Consider the following 26,427-nt stretch of genomic DNA (forward strand, 5'->3'; position numbering starts at 1 on the left):
GGGAAGGGAAAGCTGGGACAAAGTGAGAGAGTGGCATGGCCATATATACACCACCAAATGTAAAACCCATAGCTAGTGGGAAGCAGCCGCATGGCACAGGGAGATCAGCTCAGTGCTTTGTGACCACCTAGAGGGGTGGGATAGGGAGGGTGGGAGGCAGGGAGACGCAAGAGGGAAGAGATATGGGGATATATGTATATGTATATGTATAATTGATTCACTTTGTTATAAAGCAGAAACTGACACATCATTGTAAAGCAATTATACTCCAATAAAGATGTTTAAAAAAAGTTATCTATATTTCAAAGACTGGATTTAAGAGAATAAATTTCTACGACTGACACTAAATACTAAAATATCCTTAAAGAATATTTGTGTAATCTTTTCCCAGTTGAAAAAGCAGCCTTACCTATATAGCCTTATAACATCATTATGAAAAATATAAACAACATATATTTGCATTTTATAATTTGCTAAAGTCATTCTTTTTCTTTTTCTTTCTTTTTTTTTTGCGGTACGCGGGCCTCTCACTGTTGTGGCCTCTCCCGTTGCGGAGCACAGGCTCCGGACGCGCAGGCTTAGCGGCCATGGCTCACAGGCCCAGCCGTTCCGCAGCATGTGGGATCTTCCCGGACCAAGGAACGAACCCGTGTCCCCTGCATCGCCAGGTGGACTCTCAACCACTGTGCCACCAGTTAAGTCCTAAAGTCATTCTTTTTCAATTGATGGTCCCAATCTTGTTGAACTCATTCCTTTTTATTTTGCTATCCAAACTACTTCTAGTGTCCTGAACAATGCAGTTTTATTCATTTATATTTATATATACATAAATTCATTTGTATATAAAGATGGATAGATGGATCCCTCATTCGAGAATGTGCTTTTCTTCCTCTCCACGCAATACACGTGGACCCATCCTTAAAATCCCTCATTCTGACCGATCAACCTGCCTCATTCCTCTCCCTCAAACTACAGACGCACACAGGAAACACAACAGACCAGGCCCTAACCACTACTTGCCCCAAAAGCTGCCCCATTAACTCTCCAGGCCCGACTGGTCCCGCCCACGCCTACGGCCTCCGGGGTTCTAAGTCCCCGCCCCCTCTGAGGAGTTTCCCAAAACCCAGCGCGGCAGGCCTCAGCCGCGCTAAGATGGCGACTCCCATGCATCGCCTCATAGCCCGGAGACAAGCGTAAGTTAGGGCCGGAGTCGGGCCGCTGGGCGGGCTGGGGGCGGGGAGAAGCGCGTCAGCCGGCTAGTGAGCGGACGCCGGTATGCGGGGTCGGTGTGGGATCCTCAGCGTGGCCCTGCGGAGGTTGGACGTTTTTCTCACACGTCGCCTGCCCGCGAGGGGCTCGGGCCGGGGCGGTAAGTTTGATGTCTGTGGATTAGCGATTTCGTGGAAGACGGCTGCGTAAGACCGCTGGGCGGGACCTAGGGGTGCTTGAAGAGAGTCTCGTGTTTGGTTCCCGAGAAGGGAACGCCCAGGAGTTGGTCGCTAAGAGTTCTATGCCCCTTTGCCAACCCGGCCGCCCACCCCACGCGTGACCGGCCGAAGCCTGTAGCCCTCGTCCAACACCGCCTACCCTCGCCGACGTAAACCTTCAGCTTCCTGTGCAACCTCCAGCCCACTGGCTTTTCCTGCCCCATTCCTATCGCCTTCCCTAGGAACAGCCTGACTTTTCTGTCAAGCTCTCGTCTCACTTTCTGCCATTCATTCTCCAACAAATATTAATTTATGCATTACCTATCGCTCTATGCCGGTATTTGGGTGTAAGTAAAAAGAGGTGTTCAAGACAGAATCCCTGTTTTCAGGAAGCTTACATTCTATTGGTGGAAAGAGTCGATAAACTAAGCATTTTAAGTAAATACAGTTGATGATAAGAACTTTGAAGGAAATAAGAGGTGATGGAAAGAGAAAAAGGTACAGGTTAGGTTGGTTGGACTGGAAAGGCATCTCTGAAGAGGTGGCATTTGAACAGAGATCGGAAATGTGAGAAAGGAACCAGTCATGAGAGGATTTGGGGAAAGAGCACCCAGACTAGCATAATTGTTTTGAGACAGCAAAGAACTTAGTTTTTAAGAAACGAAAGATGGCCATTGTGGATAATGAGCGAGAGAGAATAGCACAAGAGGTTTTCTGTGAACAGATAATGCAGGAGTTTGTGCCAGATGCCCCTTTCTTGTGAAACCTTTTTTTTCTTCTACCAGTCTGCATACCCAAACAACGTCCAACACTTTTTCACTCTGTCAGCTTTTCACGGCATCACCATTTGCCCGTTAATAATATATTGCTCACAGTCTCCTATAATGTGTATATTTATATTTCTTTTTAAATAAATTTATTTATTTATTTATTTTTGGCTGCATTGGGTCTTCATTGCTGCGCGCGGGCTTTCTCTAGTTGCGGCGAGTGAGGGCTACTCTTCCTTGTGGTGCGCGGGCTTCTCATTGCGGTGGCATGTCTTGTTGGAGAGCACAGGCTATAGGTGTGAGGGCTTCAGTAGTTGTGGTATGTGGGCCCAGTAGTTGTGGCTCACGGGTTCTAGAATGCACGCTCAGTAGTTGTTGGCGCACGGGCTTAGTTGCTCCATGGTATGAGGGATCTTCTCGGACCCAGGGCTCAAATCCGTTTCCCCTGCATTGGCAGGCGGATTCTTAACCACTGCTCCACCAGGGAAGCCCCTGTATTTCTTTTTTTTAATTAATTAATTTTTGGCTGTGTTGGGTCTTCGTTTCTGTGCGAACGCTTTCTCTAGTTGTGGCAAGCGGGGGCCACTCTTCATCGCGGTGCGCGGGCCTCTCACTATCGCGGCCTCTCTTGTTGCAGAGCACAGGCTCCAGACGCGCAGGCTCAGTAGTTGTGGCTCACGGGCCTAGTTGCCCCGCGGCATGTGGGATCTTCCCAGACCAGGGCTCGAACCCGTGTCCCCTGCATTAGCAGGCAGATTCTCAACCACTGCACCACCAGGGAAACCCTGTATTTCTTTTTATATTTATATTTTTTATTCTAAGAGCCTTGATCCTTCTCTTCTCCCTTTCATCAGACTACCTCTCATGCCTGATGAGGTTCCTTGAACATAAGGATAAAGACTTAAGGAATCAGAATGAATTAGTAGTATGCTTGGTGGAGGAAGAAGGCTTTGAAGTCATATGGTTCTGAGATCAAGAATGGAGTAACAGTAATACTTAATAGATGTGCAGTAAATGATGTCACCAGGGTCTAATCTCTCTCAGGTTTGCCCTTTTGGGTGTTGGTTCCATACTTGGTTGGATCACTCCTTTGGTCCTAAGATGGCTGCAGTATCTAGGGTCCTTTATATCCTTTCAGCTTCAAGTTGATAGCATCTCATTGTTTAGGTTGGGTTACATGCCCTACCCTGAACCACGTCTATGGCATTATGAAGCTTTGATTGACTTGGACCTCATTCTCTTCCCAGGATAATTGAATGGATCCTTATAAACCAATGGGTGGGAAAAAAATAAAATAAAATAAAAATAAACGAATGGGTGGGTAGGTCAGGGGAGGTAATGATTGCTAGATTGACAAAACCAACCAATGTCCACTTAAATATGAAGTGAAAGTAAGACTTCTGGTGCTTTTAACATAAGTTTTGGAGTATCACACAGTTAAACAAATATTCCATTTCTGCAGTATGCTTGTATTTGGTACATGAGCTGCACAGAAGTAAAAGACAATCTTAGCTTTAGGAGCTTCTAGTCTTACTGGAAAGAAAACATGGTGTATCATGAAACCTGTCATGGTTTGCAGACTGTTGGGACAATTCCCAGGGAATTGCAGAGGGAGGGCCTTTAGAGGCAAGGGGAGTCCAAGAGAATTTGGAATATTTTGGGGGGGAAAGCAGATGAGGAGCCTTTACTTTTCATTTTATATTCATCAAAAAGATTTAATTTTATTTATAAAGAGCATATAGCACTTCCATAAGAACAAGTCTTAAACTACAAGTTATGAGAAGTGAGAAAGTACTATTGACATTGTTTTTAAAAGTCTTTGGACTAAAGGAGGAAAGGGGGGACATTTGAACTTTTCATTCAGCAGATCTTTCAGGGACTTAACTTTGAATCAGATTTCACTCACATATAATTATATGCAGCATGAGAAGATACTTGAGGAGTGAGTTATAGAGCCCTATTCCACTCTGAATGTGTTTAAGGCACTTGACCCACGTGATTGCTCCCCAGCATAACAGAGATTTTCCAGGTGAGATGGCTGTACTGCTGCTGGTAATCTGAGAACCCCTGGCAAACAGGAGTGGTGCTTAAGGACTGGAAGTAGGCAAATGCTGTTTTGATTTTCAAAGTGAGAAGGGTAGATTCCACAAACCAGACCAGTGAACTTGATATTCATTCCAGCCAAAATTCTGGCTCGATTTATTAAATACATGCAGAAAGAAAAGCCAAGATCATCAGGTATCAAGTCATTACAGATTGATACCCTTTTTGCCTTTTAGGTATTTGGATTTCAAAAAGCCATCTTGAAAAGTCTCTCACAATATTCTTGTGAAAACAGAACAATTAGATACATCAGTTGAACATCATGGACAAAGAGTATTGTTTAATGGGTTTAAGTAAATATATAGAGGTATCCCATGGTGGCCTGCAGAGTTTGGTCCTCAGTTTGGTCTTGTCAACATTTTTATAAATGACTTGGATGAGGACACATGTGCGTGTTTATCAAACCTGCAGTTAACACAAAGCTGAGAGGGATAACTAATACAATGGATGACGAAATCCCGATCCAGAAAGGTCTTGACAGACTGGAACTCTATGTTGAGTCTAACAAGAAGAAATTTAACAAGGGTAAAAGTAAGTATTGTAATAGTACTTTTTTTAAATTTCCATTTCCAACTGTTTGTTGCTAGTATATTGACTTTTGTGTATTGACCTTGTATCCTGTGACCTTATTAAACTCATTTAGTAGTCCTAATAGCTCCATTTTGGATTCTTAGGGATTTTCTAGGTAGATAATCATCATTTATATTATATTTTTTGTTTATTTGGTATGTACATTTTTAAGATTTTTGTTGCATATTACCTAATAGCCCTTCAGAAAGTATCTGCAACTTACATTCTTACCAGCAATTAAGAATGTGTATCTTACTACATTTAGGGTGCCCATTCTCCATCTTTGCCAACAATCAGCTTAAAAAACAGCTTTGCCAATCTGACAGAAATGGTATCAAAGAAGGTGGTTTCACCCAAAAAGGCTGTACCATTAGAACACTTCCTTAAGCCTTAGCTTAGAATATAGAAATGGAATATTATTAAATAGGGTATTCAGGGCTTCCCTGGTGGCGCAGTGCTTGAGAGTCCGCCTGCCGATGCAGGGGACACGGGTTCGTGACCTGGTCCTGGAGGATCCCGCATGCCGTGGAGCGGCTGGGCCCGTGAGCCATGCCCGCTGAGCCTGTGCGTCTGGAGCCTGTGCTCCGCAATGGGAGAGGCCACAACAGTGAGAGGCCCGCGTACCACCAAAAAAAAAAATAAAAAAAAAAAATAGGGTATTCATTTGAAAAGAAATAAATGCTGATCTTGTGTTTATTTTGAAATTATAGGTGTGCCTCATTCAGTATTCTATCTGGAAGATTTAAGTAGTTTTAGGAGTGTTAATGTTTAGAACATCATAGGTGGGCTTTAGATATTGGTGAATGTTTTCTTTATAACAACAAAAAGCAAACTCCACAGTGCTGGTAGATAATATTTTTAATGGCTGGGATCTCAGGTTATAAGTTTCTTAATACTGGGAAAACAAACTATGAGTTGGAGAAGACTTTATTTCCTTGATTCTGAGAGGCTTCCACACTCCTCCATATTTTCATTGTTAGGAAGTATTGTGAAAGGCTTTGAAATGGATTAAAAAATAAAGAAGATTACTGGCTGATTTGTCTAATTCCCTGTCCTGGCTAGTGACTCTGTGAGGGCCTGTGCCTCAGTGTCTTTGAGATATATATATATATATATATATATATATATATATATATATATATGTGTGTGTGTTTTGTTTTGTTTTTTAATTTATTTTTGGCTGAATTGGGTCTTTGTTGCTGTGCGCAGGCTTTCTCTAGTTGCGGCAAGCAGGGGCTACTCTTTTTTTTTTTTTTTTTTTTTTTTTTTTTTTTGCTGTGCGCGGGCCTCTCACTGTTGTGGCCTCTCCCGTTGTGGAGCACAGGCTCCGGACGCACAAGCCCAGCGGCCATGGCTCACGGGCCCAGCCGCTCCGCGGCATGTGGGATCCTCCCGGACCGGGGCACGAACCCGTGTCCCCTGCATCGGCAGGCGGACTCTCAACCACTGCGCCACCAGGGAAGCCCCAGGGGCTACTCTTTGTTGCAGTGCGCGGACTTCTCATTGCGGTGGCTTCTCTTGTTGTGCAGCACGGACTCTAAGCACGTGGGCTTCAGTAGTTGAGGCTCACGGGCTCTAGAGCGCAGGCTCCGTAGTTGTGGACCACGGGCTTAGTTGCTCCTAGGCATGTGGGATCTTCGCAGACCAGGGCTCGAATCCGTGTTCCTTGCATTGGCAGGCGGATTCTTAACCGCTGCGCCACCAGGGAAGCCCTCTTTGAGCTATTTTAAAATGACTATGTAAATTGTAGAAAGCTGGTAGAAAAGATTCTTACCCATGAAAAGACAGTACAACTGATTCTTGCCCTGTGTCTATTGACCAGTTTTGTTTTTTTTTTTTGACCAGTTTTTAACTATCTGTAAATTCGTTTCCTGCGTTCCTGATTGCTCATATATGTGTGTTGTTTGGATTCTGTTTTGAATCAATTGCAACATCTTACTGGTTCCCTTATTAATTAATGATTAAATAAAACCTTTGACATGTGTTCACTTTATATTTATGTGAGAGTCATGATTTTACATCTTTTACTAATTATCCTTTAATGTTTTTGAATTTATTATTTCTGGAATGCATATCACAATTGTGTATATATTAAGTGTGTTAGTGGTTCTTTTTGCCTGAAAAGTGGGCAACTTAATATTAAGTCCATAGAGTGTTTTATTATTGATAGCCTTAACAATTTGCTACATTACACATTCAGATAAGCTCTGAAGTTATAGTCATGGTTCTGGCAGTTGCTTACTGAAATTTATGAACTATTACTAGGTAAAAAGCTGACTCTTCTTTATTATCTTTCAATACTACCACTCAGGACTTCCCTGGTGGCGCAGTGGTTAAGAATCCGCCTGCCAATGCAGGGAACGCGGGTTCGAGCCCTGGTCCGGGAAGATCCCACATGCCGCGGAGCAACTAAGCCCGTGGGCCACAACTACTGAGCCTGCGCTCTAGAGCCCGCGAGCCACAACTACTTGAGCTCACGTGCCACAACTATTGAAGCCTGTGCACCTAGAGCCCGTGCTCGCAACAAGAGAAGCCACCTCAATGAGAAGCCTGCGCCCCACAACGAAGAGTAGTCCCTGCTCAGCAACGAAGACCCAATGCAGTCAAAAATAAATAAATTTAAAAAAAATTAAAAATAAATAAATAAATAAATAAATAAATAAATTTATTTAAAAAAAAAACTACTACTGAGTAGTATTTCCTTGCTTGAAACATTAGTTCTTCACATTAGGATTGGCTTAATTTTTGAACAAATGCTAAAAATAAATTACTGTCAAAATTACAGAAGCTGGCTGATGATGTGGGAATTCATTAATGAAAAGCATACTATAAACAATATATGTCCTCTTAAACCCTTGCCTATTTAAACAGTCAGTCATTTTAGAAACATTTACTGACCACCAATTATGTGTTCTCCAGGGATAAAAAGGTGACTGCTTAAAAAAAAAAAAAAAAAAGGTGACTGCTTTAGGTCGAAATTAAGAATCCAGCATCCCATCATGCAACCATGTTTTGAGAAAATTTAAATTGCCATGTATCGTTAGTCCAGATAATTGATTAGCCTAATGTGTGCATTGATATTCACAACTCCCATTTATTTGTCTATTACTTTATGCCAGATTCCTTACTGCTTTCTATACAAACATCCCAGTCTGTAGAATGGGGATATTGTTCTCAAACTCATTGGGTTGTCATGGGGATTAGATGTATTTATGTATAAATAGTACTTAGCTAAATTCCTGGCACACAGTAAGTATAAACCACGGTTATGGTCTTATCTAATTCTCACAATAACCTAGTGAAGTAGATATTATACCATTTTTTAGAATAGAAAGTTCAAAAACTAGCTTGCTAATGAGCCTAAAGCTGTGTAGTGAAAGAGCCAAGATTTTTTTTAAATTTTGTTGTTGTGAACTATAACACATCTACAAAAAAGTTCAGACAACATAAATGTGTCCTTAATAGGTAATTTTTATAATTCTTTTTTTTTCTTTTTTTTTCAATTTTTATAATTCTTAACCCATGTAACCACTACCCAGATCAAGTATTTAATAAAAAATTGCCAGTATACTAGATGCCACCAAGCTTTCCCAATCACAACCTCCTCCCTCCTTCCTAAAGTAACCACTATCCCAACATCTATGGTACTTACTTACTTGCTTCTGTTCTGTGCTTTTACCATCTAACTATTCACTAGAGTTTAATTTTGCCTGTCTTTAACCTTTACACAGAATCAGACAGTTTAGATTCTTTTGAGTTTAGCTTCTTATATCTAAGCTCCGTCTGAGTTATATTAAGCTGGAATTTGTTCATTTTTATCACTATGAAGTATTCCAGTGTATTCTATACCACAGATCATCCATTCTTCTTTGATATTATTTCCAATTTTGAGGATTTTACAAATCTTGTTGTTGAGAATATTATTATAGTTCTTCCTCTTCCTCTTCCCTACTTAAACAAGTCAGTCCTAAAGCCATGAGGTGGTATGGATCCATGCAGAGGACTGACTTGGCACTGGAGTATTAGAGCTGAAGGGGAGTAACTAGGGCATCCACATAGGGACGTGAACTGGCGTGCAGTGCCAGCAGGGTGCAGAGGGCATCCAGTTGAGTGAAGGTCCAATGCAGGGCACCAGTTCCCAAGCAGAGTGAGGGGGGTTTCCACACAGGGAGGGCCATTTAACACAAGTTGTCACCCTAGTGGGGAGAATGTCTCCATGGGGGAGGGGAGGTATAATTTGATATGGGGTGGCACAGTCTAAATAGAAAGAGAAATGAGTTCATGTGAGTTGGACTGGCCCGGCAGTGGAAGTCAGAGCCCAAGCAGGGTGAGGAGCATGTTCACATGGGGAGTGTGGGAGGACAGCAAAGGGCAGAGTACCAGAGCCCACGTGGAATAAAGAGGGCATCTGTAAGGGGGAGGGGGCAACAATGGGAAATTGGTTTCATAAGACAGATTGACCAAATAAGTAAATCTGTTAAGGATAATGGGAGCCAGATTTCTCAATGAAGGAGGAGGAGGTATGGGGAAGGAGAAAATAGAGTAAATTCTGTGAAGTTGAATTGGAATTAAAGGTATTGGTATGAATTCATGGTTTTCAAAATATATAGTTAAATATAGCTGTAAATGTGTGTATTTGATACATGGATAGTAATGTGTGTGTTGTTCCCTAGCTCTGTCCACTGAGGGTAACTGGAAGCAGCAACATTCCAGTTACAGTGAGCACATGTGTGCCCTGATCTTGACTCTGAATGTCATCAGGGTTCCATCAGGCTGATTTCAGGCCTGGAAAGGTCTGATTTTAGGACAGGGAAAGTATAAGATGAGCCTGGAATTTTTTTTGTACCAGAAGGCAAGGAAGTGCTCAAAGAATGAAGGAACAATGTCAAAAGAACACAGAATCCAACATGGAGGGATTCCCACTGACCAAATCTAGGGCAATCTGAGCATCAAAATAAATCATGGTAATGGATAGTAACTCATTCAATAAAATAGAAAAATAGACTTCATACTGATAGATGAATAAATGAACTAAAAATTTAATGAGCAGGATATTTATGTACTTTCAAATACCAACCCACAAAATACTTATTAATTGCTTTATTAGATATTAATTATAGTTGTATAACAAATTACCCCAGAATTTAGTGACTCTAACAATAAACATCTCAGTTCTGTGGTCAGGAATTCAGGAGTGACTTAGCTGCGTAGTTCTTTTTTCTTTCTTCTTTTTTTTGGGGGTGGGGGACGCTGCCTCAGGTGTTAGTTGTGGCACACGGGATCTTCATTGAGGCATGCGTGATCTTTTGTTGTGGCGTGTGAGCTTCTCTCTAGTGGCATGTGGGTTTTCTCTTTTCTAGTTGTGGCACACAGGCTCCAGGGCACATGGGCTCTGTAGTGTGGCACGTGGGTTCCATAGCACATGGGCTATGTAGTTTGCGGTTCGCGAACTCTAGTTGAGGTGCAGGAGCTCATTAGTTGTGGTGCGCGGGCTTAGTTGCCCTGCGGCATGTGGGATCTTAGTTCCCCAATCAGGGATCGAACCCACGTACCCTGCATTGTAAAGTGGCTTCTTTACCGCTGGACCACCAGGGAAGTCCCAGCTGAGTGGTTCTGACTTAGGTTCTCCCCACATGTTTGTGGTCAGGATGTTGCCAGGGGCTGCAGTCATCTGAAGACTTGACCACAACTGGAGGATCTGCTTCCAAGATAGCTATTCACAGGGCTGTTGGCAGGAAGCCTCAGTTCCTCACCACGTGGGCTTCCCTAGAGGCTGCTTGAGTGTTTTCATGACATGGCAGCTACATGAGCTAATCTTTAAAGTCACGCTCCATCACCCTGCTTTATTCTGTTAGTTAGAAGCAAGTCACTAAGTCTTAGCCACACTTAAGGGGAGGGTAGTTAGGCTCCAACCCTTGAAGTAAGGATATCATAGAATTTGTGGACATAATTTAAAACCACCTCAATTACAAAAGGACAAAAAATAACTTTATATTGCAAAATCTGGTTGACCCTCCATAATGAAGGGATCAAAACGAACATCATCAGTAACAAGACAAACTGAAGTCTTGTGTCACCTGACAGGAATACAGTGAGAAGAACACAGCACATTTCTGTTATATTCCTGCCAAAAATACATGGCTTGAATCTAATCATAGAGATATCAGATGTTGTAGCCAGCCTCCAAGATGATCTCCAGTTGATCCCTGCTTCATGTGTACTCTCTTCCAGAGAGTAACAGAGTTGGTCTGTATGACCAGTAGAATATAGCAAAAGTAATGGTATGTCATTTCCAAGATTGGGTGATAAAAGACTGACTTCTTTCTTGAGTTATCTTGGTCACTCTCCCTGGGTAAATCCATGTTGTAAGCAGCCCTATGGAGAGGCCAGCAGGCAAGGAACTGAAGGCTCCCGTTAGCCACATGAGTGAACTTGGAAGCAAATCCTCCAACTCAAATTGAAGCACATTCTACAAAATAACTGGCTATAATCATCAAAAAGTGTCAAGGTCATGTAAAGCAAGACACAGGACTGAGGAACTCTTCCAGAAGAAGGAGACTAAAGAGACATGACAACATGTCCAACATTGATGCAGAACTGGATTTTGCTATAGAGAATGTTTTTGGGATATTTGATGAAACTTAAATGGGGTCTGAAGATTAAACTTAAATGGGATCTTGAAGGTATCAACATTAACTTCTTGATTTTGATGGTTACATTGTGTATATGAGAATGTCCTAGTTTATAGAAAACATGCAGTAAAGTATTCTGGTTTGATGAGGCATCAGGTTGGCAACTTACAAATGGCTCAGCAAAAACAGTTCACAAATGATTTAGGAAAAATAGTTCTTTGAACTGTACTTAACAGCTTTTCTATAAGGTTGTGACTATTTCAGAACTTTTAAAAGCTACATAAAGGGAAGCAATATTCCAATATTCTTATACATGTTATCTGGTATAGTTTTTTTGTAGATTTCTATTGTGTAAGTACCTGCAAGTGGAATTGCTGGACTGTAGAGTATGCATTTCTTCAACTATAGTGGTTTTTGCTTTTTCTTAGGTTAGTAATGAGTACCTTTTCATGTTTTTATTAATTTGTTTCCCAATCCCATTTTTGTACTGCCTTTCCATCTTCCACTTTATCTTATTTTTCTATTGTACATAATTTCCTTAATGATTCATAAGAGTTCTTTTTTTTTAACATCTTTATTGGGGTATAATTGCTTTACAATGGTGTGTTAGTTTCTGCTTTATAACAAAGTGAATCAGTCATAAGAGTTCTTTGTTTACTTAAGATGAAGCTGTTGGCAAAATGTGTTACAAATATCTTCTCCCACTCTTTGGCTTCTCTTTTCACTCTCTTTATAGTATATTTTGATGAACAGAAATTCTTAATTTTTGAAAATTCTTAATTTTAGTAATTCTAATTTATCCATCTTTTATGATTAGTGCTTTTTTAAAAAATTAATTATTTATTATTTTTGGCTGCGTTGGGTCTTCGTTGCTGCACTCGGGCTTTCTCTAGTTGCGATGAGCGGGGGCTCCTCTCCATTGCGGTACGCAGGCTTCTCATTGCGGTGGCTTCTCTTGTTGCAGAGCACGGGCTCTAGGCACACGGGCTTCAGTAGTTGTGGCACATGGGCTCAGTAATTGTGGCTTGCGGGCTCTAGAGTGCAGGCTCAGTAGTTGTGGCGCACGGGCTTAGTTGCTTCGCAGCATGTGAGATCTTCCCGGACCAGAGCTCGAACCCGTGTCCCCTGCATTGGCAGGCGGATTCTTAACCACTGTGCCACCAGGGAAGTCTTAGTGCTTTGTTTTTGTTTCTTAAGAATTCTTAACTCAAATATGTCACTTTTTTTATACTATCTTTTAAACCTTATTGTTTGACCAAGTTTGTAATCATTGTTAGCTTATGGTTTTTACCATTCTTACCATGTGCATAATCAGTTGTCCCTACATCATTTATCATCTAACCTTTCCCCCTATTGCTCTTTAATGCCATGGTTGTCATAAATTGTTCATGTATACATTAGTCTATTTCTGGACATTCTGTTCTGTTCCACTGGCATATTTGTATATATTTGCTCCAATCTCACATTCTTAGTTATTATAGCTGTATCATAAGTCACTGTCTTTTATTTTTTTCTTTCAGTCTTATTGAGATATAGTTGACGTACAGCACTGTATAAGTTTAAGCATAATGATTTGATTTACATACGTCATGAAGTCACTGTTAACAATAAGTTTAGTGAACATCCATCATCTCATACAGATACAAAATTAAAGAAACACAAGAAAAAAAGTTTTTTTCTTGTGATGAGAACTCTTAAGATTTACTCTCTTAACAATTTTCATGTATAACATGCAGCTGTTAATTTCATTAATCATGTTGTACATTACATCCCTAGTACTTATTATCTTATAACTAGAAGTTTGTACCTTTGATTACCTTCATCTGGTTGCTGCTCCCCCTATCCCCCACCTCTGTTAACCACAAATCTGAACTCTTTTTTTTATGATTTTTTTGTTTGTTTTTGAAATATCATTTACCTACAACTCTACGTTAGTGCCAGGTGTACAACAAAGAGATGCAATATTTCCGTACATTACAAAATGATCACCACAAGTCAATTTCTTTTAATCTAAGTCTTCCCTACTTGTTCCTTTATAAGGGTATTTTGGCTATTCTTGGCCTTTTGAATGTCCATATACACTTTAGGGAATAAGTTTAAGTTCCATACCAAACAAACACCTGTTGAGATTCTGATTGGCATTGTTTTGAATCTATAGATCAGTTTGGGGAGAATGGACAGTTTTTACAATATTGAGTCTTTCAGTCTATGAACATGGTAATCCTTTTACTTAGCTACTTATTTAGACGTTTAATTTCTCTCAGTAATGTTTGTTTTCTGCATAGAATTCTTGCGCATATTTTCTTTCACTTATTTATAAGTGCTTGTTATTTTTCAGGATGTTATAAATACCACCATTTTTTTTTTTGCGGTACGCGGGCCTCTCACTGTTGTGGCCTCTCCCATTGCGGAGCACAGGCTCCGGACGCGCAGGCTCAGCGGCCATGGCTCACGGGCCTAGCTGCTCCACGGCATGTGGGGTCTTCCCGGACCGGGGCACGAACCCGTGTCCCCTGCATCGGCAGGCGGTCTCTCAACCACTGCGCCACCAGGGAAGCCCATAAATACCACCTTTTAAAATTTTATTTTTAACTGTTTTTGTTAAGTAGAAACTCAATTGATTTTTATGTGTTGACCTAATATCTAATAGAAAGTTTGGCAAACTATAGTCCACTGAATTCTGCCTGCTGCCTGTTGTAGGCTTGCAAACCAAGAATGCTTTTTACATATGTTTGTATATATATGATCAATTTGATGATAGAGAACACTAATTTTGAACCTCAGTTGAGTGAAATGTTATAGAAAAGAATTCCATTCTTCTCATTAATAAACCTCTTTTATTTGAAATATTTTCATTAATAAAATATTTGTAGAAATTTGTTTTCTCTCTTGTGATATAAATACCTTTGTAATATCTTAAATTTTGCCTCTTGGTCTGCAAAGCCTAAAATATTGACTCTCTGACACTTTATAGACAAAGTTTACTGACCCCAATATAAAACCTTCCTAAACTCACTTATGAATTCTAATTATTGAAAAATGTTTTGAGACTCCCCTGGCAATCCAGCGATTAGGACTCCACACTCCTAATGCAGGGGGCAAGGGTTTGATCCCTGGTTGGGGAAGTAAGATCCCACATGCCGCATGGCAGGGCCAAAAAAAAGTTTTTTTATCTGTAGAGTCTGTTGGATTTGCCATTTACATGATACATCATCAGTAAGGAATGACAATTTTATTTCTTCCTTTCTAATTCCTTTATCTATTTTTCTTCACTTGCTACACCTTAATTCAATTTCAGGGACTGAGATTTTTCTTAGTCTCCTAGGTGACTAGAAGCTGGGCTGCACTTGATAAGCAGTTGCTTTATTCTTAGAGTAAAGCCCTTCAGAGTCCCAACTCTGAATGCATAATTTGTCTCCCTTGCTCCTTATAAGTGATGCTTGCTTACCCTCCTGAGTTGGGAAAAAACCCCAGCACAAGTGTTGACTTAAACATAGGACTGACCACTCTGGGTTTCCAGCTTCTGCCATATCTTGGCTTGGTTATTCTTTAATCTCTTGTTAGTTCTCTGATACCTCGAGCACATTGTTAAAAATGTTTTGACTGTCCTTTCTAGTTCTGAGCTGAAGAGTTGGTCTGAGTTACCTAGTCTGCCATTACTGGAATGGAATCGAGGAAAGAAGATTTGTACTCAGTTCTGTCTAACTCCCAGGTCCATGCTCTTAACCACTTACTATATTGCTTTGTAATTAAATCTAACAAATAATTTAAAGTGTAAAATGATGCTTATTTTTGGATTGTACCTTTACATAAGCATCATTTTATGCTTATATTGTTTATGTTTCTCATAATGTCAGGTCAAAAATTTAAGGCCTGTATTCTATTTTTTACTCTGCAGTGAAGCAAATAAACAACATGTAAGATGTCAGAAATGCTTGGAATTTGGGCATTGGACTTATGAATGCACAGGAAAAAGAAAGTACCTACATAGGCCTTCAAGAACAGCAGAACTAAAGAAAGCTTTAAAAGAAAAAGAAAACAGATTATTATTACAGCAAAGGTAAGGTTACACATGGTATCCAAAGGAATATTTATTTGTATTTATAAAATTTATTAAGGGACTAAATATCTTATGGTGGTTATCCAGATTTAGATTATATTGTAATATTAGCTAATGTTTAATGAGTGTTACTGTGTGCCAGGCACCGTACTAAGGTCTTTACAATTATTAGCTTATTTCACCATCACATCTATACCGTTAAGGTAAGTACTATTATAATCCCATTTTACATATGAAGAAGCTGAGGCATGGAGAGATTCAGTAATTTGCTCAGTGTCACACAGCAAGTAAGTGGAAAAGTTAAGTGTTAAACCAACTAACCAGTCTCCAGAGTGGAGAGATTCAGTAACTTGCTCAGTGTCACACAGCAAGTAAGTGGAAAAGTTAAGTGTTAAACCAACTAGCCAGTCTCCAGAGTCCATGCTCTTAATCAGTTTGCTTTTCTTGCCTCAACTGCCAATGAAATGACAGCAGAATACTATGAGGTAGATTATATGAACTGATATGGAAAGATATCCAAAGTAAGTACTCAGGATACTTATACTAAGTATATAAACAAGGTAGAGAACAGTATATATAATATACTATCATTTATGTTAAAAAGGAAGAAAAAGGAATAATGGAGCTTTTTGGGGGGGAATATAAATGGTTGATAATAGTGGTTCTTTTCTAGGAGAACTGGGTAGGAGGGAAAAATTGTTATTTATCCTTTTATGCCCTTTGAATAAAGCTTTTCAAATTCCCATGAAATAAGTAAGCTTATGTGTTTCAGAGAAACTGAAACAGGGAGGTGTCAGGTCTACTTAGTGCTGCATATTAGAAGTAGCACCTTCATGAGGACCGTTAGCAATATAATAGTGTCTTAAACATCTGGATTTTCCAGGCAACAGTCTTCCAGTTTGTGGACAGGAAGACTCTTCAAGGGTTATACAGGAATAGACATGTAATCAGTTTCTAGATTATCAATATTCATATATGTTTCTTCCAAAGATAAATCTGTATGAGACCTTGCCTACCGTTCTCTAATTTCACAAAAGAAAGGCATACCTCTCGCCTATCTCTAATCTTACCTTGGTATATTGTGCTCATGTATAAAATCCTAGAGACTTTTCAGAATACTGGTGTTTGTAAGAAAGTAAAAGGCCCAAAGTATTGGGAGCAAGTTCTTTTGTAATTTTTTTTCCCAGCAAAATTGAAGGAGGATCTAATTGAGTTGTCAATTTAAAAGTATATTTTAATGATACATTGTTACGTAACTTGTGGAATATAACATGGGAGGAATTCAGAGAACTGAGTGACATTGCTACAGCTAAACTCTTTCTATTCCCATCTACCTGTTCAGGTTAACAAGCTTTCTCAGGGTTAAATCTGTAAAAGTTAAATATAGGAATTAAATTGATACTGAACCCTGTCATAGTCAAGCAATAAGATCCATGGATACATAAGCTAGAAAAAAAAATCCATGTCATTAAGAGGTACAGTTCCAGTGAAATTTTTTTATGTATAATAGTTACTAAAATTTATAATATATTTTACATTGTTTTAATCAATTTGTATAGTAGTAATGATAATGGTAATTCAACTCAGAATTTTTAAACACTTTTAAAACCTTATGATCACAAGTAATTAAAAGATACAATATTAAGTTATGTGTGTATTTTTACTGCAGAGCAATGTAAGTGATCACTAAAATTTTCAGGCATGAAAATATATTAAGATACATTCTGTGGGGAAAGGAGAATAAAAATTCAAGTTCAAAGAGGAAAAGGGACAGTGTAAAAGTACCAGTTGTTAAAGATAAGCTTGTTCATTTATTTTTTTTAAATTAATTATGATACATATCCAATTTTGTGGTATTTACAGTTACCAAAATGATGTAACGATTTTCTTTTTAAAATATCAATATTTAATATATAATATGCCAGACTTTATACCCTTTGAGGGGAAAAACATAATTTTTCAAACTTCTTTTATTAGGAATGTAAGCAAAAAATGTTTGAAGACCTCTGTCCTAAAGAATAAAATATGAGTTATGAATAATTTCATATCAACATTTACTTTTGTTTTTCTAGTTGTATTACACAACTATCTTGGTCTTAAAAATACATAGAACTACATGAATTTTGGTTTTGGCTCTGTTACATAAAGACTGCTGATTTTTTGGTTCAATGATAACATTATGGAAGTGTGTGAATTTCAGTGATCTTGCATTCTTGTGGTGTGACTTAACAAATGTACTTCTACCACTTATTTTACTGCAAAAATTACAATTCTCCAGTAAGTAATTCCATCGTGTAAAACAGCTTTACATAAATACATATTTATATTAGAGGACCCAGGAAATAAGGATATAATGTTATCTAGGAAATATAGAGAAGTTCAGAATATAAAAATGTTAAATTTACAGGACAGTATATAGTAATAGAAGTAAATCTGTAATTTGAAAGCCTGATTTAGTATGCATGTTGTTTGGCAGCTATATAGCAGCAAGCCATTTGTGTATTTCACTCAGAAATCTCCAGACTTTGTTCTTTATAAATAATGTGAGGGAACACAGTCTTGAAGTATTAACTCTCTGGTTCTTAAGCAGTAAATAACTGAACGTTTGGGGGACATGCAGAAAAAGAAATTGTTTGTTTTTGTTTTTTGGCCATTCCTCACGGCGTGCAGGATCTTAGTTCCCAGACCAGGCATCAAACCCGGGCTCCCTGCAGTGGAGCACAGAGTCTTAACTACTAGACTGCCAAGGAAGTCACAAGAAATAGTTTTTAATTTTTTTTAAATTATTTTTACTTTCTATTTTTATTGGAGTATAGTTGATTTACAATGTTGTGTTCGTTTCAGGTGTACAGCAAAGTGAATCAATTAAGAAATGTTTTTTTAAATTAAAGGTTGCTTTTTTTTATATGAAATGACCATTTATAATACCATTCTAGAAACCCAAATTATAAATTACAGCTGTTGTGCTATTACTTGCTTTGTTCTGTTGTTCACTAAATAGTTGATTTAGCCATGTCAATCTAAGTTCAAAACTAAAAACGAGGGGCTTCCCTGGTGCCACAGTGGTTGGAAGTCCGCCTGCCAATGCAGGGGGCACGGGTTCGAGCCCTGGTCTGGGAGGATCCCACATGCCGCGGAGCAGCTGGGCCTGTGCGCCACAGCTGCTGAGCCTGCGCTCTGGAGCCTGTGAGCCACAACTACTGGGCCTGTGTGCTATGGCTGTTGGGGCCCACGCACCTAGAGCCCGTGCTCCGCAGCAGGAGAGGCCACCATGGTGAGGGGCCCACACACTGCAAAGAAGAGTGGCCCTTGTTCGCTGCAACTGGAGAGGGCCTGTGCACAGCAACGGAGACCCAGTGCAGCCAAGAATGAATAAATAAAATAGATGAGTTGGGAAAAAACTAAAAAACAATCAAATTGGTGCGTTTGGTCATCTTAACTACTAACTTAACCTCGCTTCTAAAGTACAGTTGATAACATTTGTCTTGCTTAAGTGCTGGTTAAGTTGACTGTATGTACCATATACACCTGCAACAGGAAACTTTCCTCTTGATTATAGCAATAAACACTGGACTCTCAGTACATGTTATAAAAGACAAAGTGTTTCTCCAACGAAAAAAGTTTTGGGGATAGCAGAAGTGTTTGAGCTGTTTATAATCACTGTATTAACAGGAGCTTTTTCCCCCCTTCACGTTTATCAGCATTGGAGAAACTAATGTAGAAAGAAAGACCAAGAAAAAAAGGTATGTGTGGCTTTAGTATTATATAGATAATATATAATACTAGTTGGAGGGATGGGGTGTGTGATTTTAAAATAATAGTTAAAAGATTTGGATCTGAAGTCTCTCGTTTGCAATTCATGATTAAATATCATCCTGTTTTCTGATATGTTCCTCTGTTTACCTATCTGGAGTTTCTTCCTTCATTTATCCTTTTTCTCCAACTTTCTAGAGTCCTTACACCTGGAAATAGTAAGTAATTTCTCTTGTCTTAGATTAGGAAATGTTATTAGAGTGGTAAGAAATTATTGACCAGCTGTATCTGGTATAAAGTAGTTAAGGTTATGAAGCATTTACCACTCTACATGAGGTTTAAGTAAACCTCATGCAGTTGTTAAACTGCAACTTTATTCTAACATCATTCACTCTGGAGCATAGTATAGTAGGTACACTTATCTCAGACTCCATCCAAGAGAGTTAAATTGCTGTAGTAAAAGACCTTGTGGTTGGGGGGACAGGGTGAGCACGGTGGGGGTATTACAGTTAGGCAATCCTCAAAACATCAAATCTAGAGATAACATGCTAGCAAAGCTTCAGTATATATATATACATAATACTCAAGTGAAATTGCTTTTAAACATTCTATTAAATGTCAGCTTCTCATGCATATAATTGTCTAATAGGTCTAAGAGTGTAACTAGTTCCAGTAGCAATAGCAGTGACAGTTCAGCCAGTGATTCTTCGTCAGAGAGTGAAGAGACCTCTACCTCATCCTCCTCAGAGGACAGTGACTCTGATGAAAGCTCCTCCAGTTCATCATCTTCAGCCTCCTCCACAAGCTCTTCCTCGTCCTCAGATTCAGACTCAGATTCCAGCTCTTCCAGTAGCAGCAGCAGCAGCACAAATAGTAGCTCTGAGGATGAACCACCAAAGAAGAAGAAAAAGAAATAGAATTGTTCCATCCATGCTGGACTGATGGACTAAAAACATTAATGCGATTCTCAGAAGGGAATTTAGAATGTGTTAAGACCAAACAGGTTAACTGATCAAAATTTTTAGAGTTCAAAAGTTTCTAAATGTTTTACATTGTAAGAGCATAAAGAGTATTAATAAGGGATTATATATATAAAGACTTTTTTTATTTTAGGGGTGAATCTTGTTTTTTTTATCTTTAAAATATATCTCTAAAATTAATCAAAGCTGAAATCTAGTAAATCTTTTTGTGATGAAACCTATCTTTTCTCCCTGTGAAATAAATGCCATACTTTGTTACATGTTAGTGCTATGTATCAGACATATTTTCAGGATAATGCATCAGAATATCTATCTGACAGTGAATTTCTAATGCTTTTGGCTGTATGTTACTATGTAAGATTTAATAACTCTGTAAGCTTAGAGTTTTCCTACTGTTAATAAATGTGCTCTATTTTTATGTTTATGTTCAGAAAGTTGTTTTGACTTCTTCTCCTAAGTGAAGAGTTCAAGGAATCTATTAATAAATTTATACCTTTTGGATGGTACAAGTTTTAAGTTACTGTGTTGTGCCATTCATTTTCTTCTGGTTCTTAGAGTTACCCTTTTATGACAAAAATTATCCTAGAGGAACTTAAAAAGGAACAAAATTCTGAAACTACATAGGACTCTAATCTTGGTGCCTTTTGATAAATTCATTGTATCAGAAAAGAAAACAGTCATTTAAAAAGCTAACTTAGGGCTTCCCTGGTGGCACAGTGGTTGAGAGTCCACCTGCCGATGCAGCGGACGCGGGTTTGTGCCCCAGTCCGGGAAGATCCCACATGCCGCGGAGCGGCTGGGCCCGTGACCCATGGCTGCTGAGCCAGCGCGTCCGGAGCCTGTGTTCCGCAATGGGAGAGGCCACAACAGTGAGAGGCCCGCGTACTGGGGAAAAAAAAAAAAAAAAGCTAACTTAAGTAAAAGTGATATAAATACCTTTGTGTGTTGATATGCTATAAAAGGTACCATTCAAAGGGGAAAAAAATGGTAGGAGGAAGAGAGGTAATTTTTACAGAAAATTAGAGTGATGTTGGTTGCCTTTTACTAAAATATTAAGTTTTCATAAAGATTGCCTTTTACCATTTTGCAATTGTGGTATGACAGTTCATATGGTAACTGGTCGTATATGACAGTCTACTGCATAAATATGAATGACTTGGATTAATCTGGTGTGTTGACATAGCATATACACAGTTGAAATCTAGCATGAAAATTTAAAAAGAAATACTGCACAGTATTTCTTTTTTTTTTTTTTTTTTTTTTTTTTTTTTTTTTGCGGTACGCGGGCCTCTCACTGTTTGTGGCCTCTCCCGTTGTGGAGCACAGGTTCCGGATGAGCAGGCTCAGCGGCCACGGTTTCACGGGCCCAGCCGCTTCCGCGGCATGTGGGATCTTCCCGGACCGGGGCACGAACCCGTGTCCCCTGCATCGGCAGGCGGACTCTCAACCACTGCGCCACCAGGGAAGCCCCCACAGTATTTCTTAAAAGTAAAGTACCAGGCCATGGTGAAATTATTTGGTTTAACAATCACATTATTTTGTGATGTCTTTTAAACTTTTTGGAAAGAGGTATCATTTGTAGAAAAATCTTGATTTGGGTTAAATATAGGTTTTTTAAAACTACAGATGTTGTCTTTTTATATTTTTATGAAAAAGCAGTAGAAAATTACTTTTGAAGAAAATGGACTTCTATTTAAATGTTTAAATATATGTATGTTGTGAGCTTAAAGAGCTGTAATTACCTGTTTTACAGAACCGTTGCTTTCAATGATTATAAATAAACTCTCAAAACATCATTTTAAGGCTCCATACAGAATGTATGACAGGCATACATGTATTGACAGGCAAATTTAATAAATTACTAACGAAATACAATTTACAATGTAATCTCTGTAAGGGCAATTTTAGCAGTTTAAACTTGGAAGGGAAACAAATGTGTACATAGGTTACATCACTTGCAGTTAAATAAAGCTCAGTTTGAGCTGACGAGCTTAATAAGCTGCTTTTATCTCTTTGCTGTTTACTTAATGCCACCTCATCCATTTACATGGTAAGAGCATTTAAATTCTAATTATTTTTACTATTACAGATGTTAAAAGGTATACCTGGGAAAGTACAGAGGACAGGAACTTTATTCTAGTCACACAGTTTACTCAAAAAAGCAGAATCAATGGCAAAGTAGAGAGTAACTTCCAAAGAGTTTCTCCCCATCCTGCCTAAAAGCAGAACTCTGGATGTTGAATCCCTGACAAATGTAATAAATGTATTATTTCTCAACCACAACCACAAACATATCAAAAGGAGACATAATTAGATCATAGGTTTCACTCCACAAACATTTGTTAGTATGAGTATATAATATAGGAAATTTGTCTTGGGATCAAAAGATGACATTAGGCCAAGTTAGCACTGGAAATGGAAAAAAATACAGAGAAGGTGTACTTTATAGTCATGGTTTTATTTACTTTTTTTTTTTTTTTTTTTGTGGTACGCAGGCCTCTCACTGTTGGGGCCTCTCCCGTTACGGAGCACAGGCTCCGGACGCACAGGCTCAGCGGCCATGGCTCATGGGCCCAGCCGCTCCACGGCATGTGGGATCTTCCCAGACCGGAGCACGAACCCGTGTCCCCTGCATCAGCAGGCAGATTCTCAACCACTGCGCCACCAGGGAAGCCCCGCTATTTACTTTTTTAACTTGCTATTTTGAACTGATTGTAGATTTACAGAAAATTTGTAAAAATATTACAATTTCCGTGTATACCTCACCTAGCTTCCCCTAATGTTAGCATCTTATATAACCATAGTACAATGATCAGAACCAAGAAATTAATATTTGATAAACTACTGTTAATTAAGTCAAAAGCCTTACTCATATTTCATCAGCTTTCCCAGTAATGTTCTATTTCTGTTCCATTATATTACCCAGAAAGTACATTTAGTTACTTATAAGTCTGAGGCTGAGTTCCTTAGTCTTTCCTTGTCTTTCATGCCCTTGTCACTTTTGAAGAGTATTGATCAGTTATTTTGTCTAATGTCCCTCAATTTGGGTTTGCCTAGTGTTTTCTCATGACTGAACTGATGTTATGCTTTTTGGAAGAATATCACAGAAATGAAGAATTCCCAATGTCAATAAGTCATTATTATTGGTGATGTTGACCTTGATTACTTGGTGAAGGTGGTTTCATCAGGTTTCTCCATTGCAAAGTTACTGTCTTTCCCCTTTTAGTTGATAGATATCTTGGAGGAGATACTTTGAGACTTTGCAAATTGTCCTTACGGTCAGCCACTACTTTTAGTGGATCTTGTCTAGAACAATTATTACTGTGATGTTTTGCAAATGGTGATTTTCCATTTCCCTCTTTACTTCTACACTAATTGGAATTATACTCTTAAGGAAGAGCTGCCTCTTCTCCCCCATTCATTTAATCAATGGTACTGTGGACTCCTGGATGTTTATTTTGTTCTGTGGGTTAAAATTCAATAATAGTGTTGCTTTGTTGCTCAAATTCTTACACCTTTGGCTATTAGAAGAGTTCCTTCATGTAGGCTCCTTCATTCTTTCAACAAATCCTCATCTTTTTGTTAGGACTTCCTTACTTTGTGGGACCACAAGATGTTCCGGGTTCATCTTGTGGACTCCTTGCCCCATCTTTGGAAGCAACCACTTCTCCAAGGGGCCTGCCCTGGTTTTTAATTGGAGAATGGTGTTTAGAATCCATGATCTGGGTGATGTCTTAGTAGGTTTCTTATACATTTTGTATAATAGTGTTCTAAGGTAGGTAGTTAAGACATGGATACCTGCCATTAGCAGGAAGAAATTAGTTAATTCAACATTTCCCAGCTTAGCTTTTTTTACTTTCACAGGACTCTTCCTCAGCAGCAAAGGTCTTTGACAACAGGTGGAAGAGACAAAGTCTTCAATTAAAAATTGCCATTAGAGACTTCCCTGGTGGTCCAGTGGTTAAGACTCCGTGGTTCCAATGCAGAGGACGGAGGACGAGGTTTCGATCCCTGGTCGGGGAACTAAAACCCCACATTCTGCACCGTGCAGTCAAAAAAAAAAAATTTGTCATTACTTCCTCCCATCCCCCACTCTACAGTATATCTAAATTGAGACATAGGCCAAATGTATATCCATATTCAGACCTTGGGTTATGGTGCCTTAATTGAAAGAAATTGGCCCAAAGTAATATTTCAAATTGTATTTTTATATACTGTCCTGTGGGTTTATACATCCTGGGGAAATTGTGCCATAAAAAGATTTAGGGGCTTCCCTGGTGGCGCAGTGGTTGAGAGTCCGCCTGCCGATGCAGGGGACACGGGTTCGTGCCCCGGTCTGGGAAGATCCCACATGCCGCGGAGCGGCTGGGCCCGTAAGCCATGGCCGCTGAGCCTGCGCGTCCGGAGCCTGTCCTCCGCAACGGAAGAGGCCACAACAGTGAGAGGCCCGCGTAACGCAAAAAAAAAAAAAAAAAAAAAAAAAAAAAAGATTTAGGTGTGGGGACTTTCCTGGTGGTGCAGTGGTTAAGAATCCACATGCCAGTGCAGGGGACATTGGTTTAATCCCTGGTCCGGGAAGATTCCCACATGCCACGGAGCAACTAAGCCTGTGCACCACAACTTCTGAGCCCGCACTCTAGAGCCCGCAAGCCACAACTACTGAGCCCACTTGCCACAACTACTGAAGCCCACGCATCTAGAGCCCGTGCTCCGCAACAAGAGAAGCCACTTCAGTGAGAAGCCCACGCACCGCAACGAAGAGTAGCCCCCACTCTCCGCAAGTGGGGAAAGCCTGCGCGCAGCAGCGAAAACCCAAGGCAGCCATAAATAAATAAATAAAAAAGATGTAGGTGTGGTGGTGGTGGTGGTGGTGGTGTGTGTGAAAGAGGGAGAAAGACAGTGTGAGAGAGGAAGAGAGAAAGGAAAGCCAGTACAATACCTGGGTCGCAGACATTCTCAGATGAATTTTAGGAGAGGTTACAGATGGAAGTTGAGGACCTGGAAATTGCCAATGTCCTTGAAAAGTCTTTTGTGTACCCCCAAAGACACTTGTACATGCTATTCAAGGTAATGAGTAATAAACACAAACAGTATAACTCCTATTTGGAAGGTACTGTACCACGATGTATAATAACACTTCAACAGTGATTTCCTTGGAGTTCACTATCTGTTGGGGAGACACACACAAAATCATTGAGAGCAATGGAAAGAAGACTTTCATTGAAACATAGCAAATTGAACCCATGTTTGTTACACACCTAACTAAAATGGTGGAAAAGAAACAAAGAGCATAAACCCATAAGGCAAAGAGAAAAGTAGAGGAGATGAAACATGAGAAATTGCAACTCTTTTGGAAGCTGGAAAGTTGATAGGATCCTGAATGCCAACTTAAACAACAAACAAGGCCAAATTGTTGGTCTACAGTGACGGAAAGTCAACGGGTAAGCAAACCAATTTATGCCACAGAACTTTGCAAAGGCTCTAAACTTGATGGTACCATACACTCATCAGCCAAGGTGCAAGGAGTGCTCGAAGACAGAAAGAGTGGTGCTAAGTTTATGTAAGAAACTGTACCCCTGTGTACTCCTCTCCTGTTTGTGCTGTTTCAGTGGGTTTATTTTTATTATTATTATTTTTTATTACTTGAATGTGACATACTGTGAGTTAGCAGTAGTATACACCTGGGTTCAACCTGCTATGATTAATGAATACTATGTTAATTTAAAATTAAATAAGACATAGTACAAGTTGCCATATGCTACAAGCCACTTGAGTTATAGATAATAAATGCGATTAAACTTCGTTGATAAATCCCCAGCACTGGATCTTACTCTCCCCAAAATTCTGGAAAAAATCAAGAATGAAAAACCATGGAACTATTGGGTAACATTTTTACATGGACATTGTGGTATACACTTGATAAAACAATTCCCTTCCTTAAGAAGTCCTGAGGGTACTCTGAAAAGATTGGTTCTGTACTAGGCAAATCCATAAGATCACTAAAACATATAAGCCAATACAACTAGATACTTGCACAAAGAAAATCATCCCTAACTAGTTAGCTGCCTTGAGGGGAATCAGTGAGTATGTGGACAAAGGAGAAAACACTCATTCACATAAAATTTAACAGCTAGT

At 39.4% G+C, this 26,427-nt stretch overlaps 1 protein-coding gene across 1 annotated transcript; it reads left to right on the top strand.

Moving 5' to 3' along the window:
* The first annotated feature begins 1,134 nt into the window (after positions 1-1,134).
* ZCCHC10 (zinc finger CCHC-type containing 10) lies at positions 1,135-20,808 on the top strand. The gene is made up of 4 exons (XM_032628803.1): positions 1,135-1,193; positions 15,398-15,559; positions 19,261-19,302; positions 19,962-20,808. The coding sequence occupies exons 1-4, from the start codon at positions 1,153-1,155 to the stop codon at positions 20,227-20,229; spliced, it is 513 nt and encodes a 170-aa protein (XP_032484694.1). The 5' UTR covers positions 1,135-1,152; the 3' UTR covers positions 20,230-20,808.
* The last annotated feature ends 5,619 nt before the right edge of the window (positions 20,809-26,427 follow it).

This window comes from Phocoena sinus, chromosome 3 (genome assembly GCF_008692025.1).
Source record: "Phocoena sinus isolate mPhoSin1 chromosome 3, mPhoSin1.pri, whole genome shotgun sequence".
Lineage (NCBI taxonomy): Eukaryota > Metazoa > Chordata > Mammalia > Artiodactyla > Phocoenidae > Phocoena > Phocoena sinus.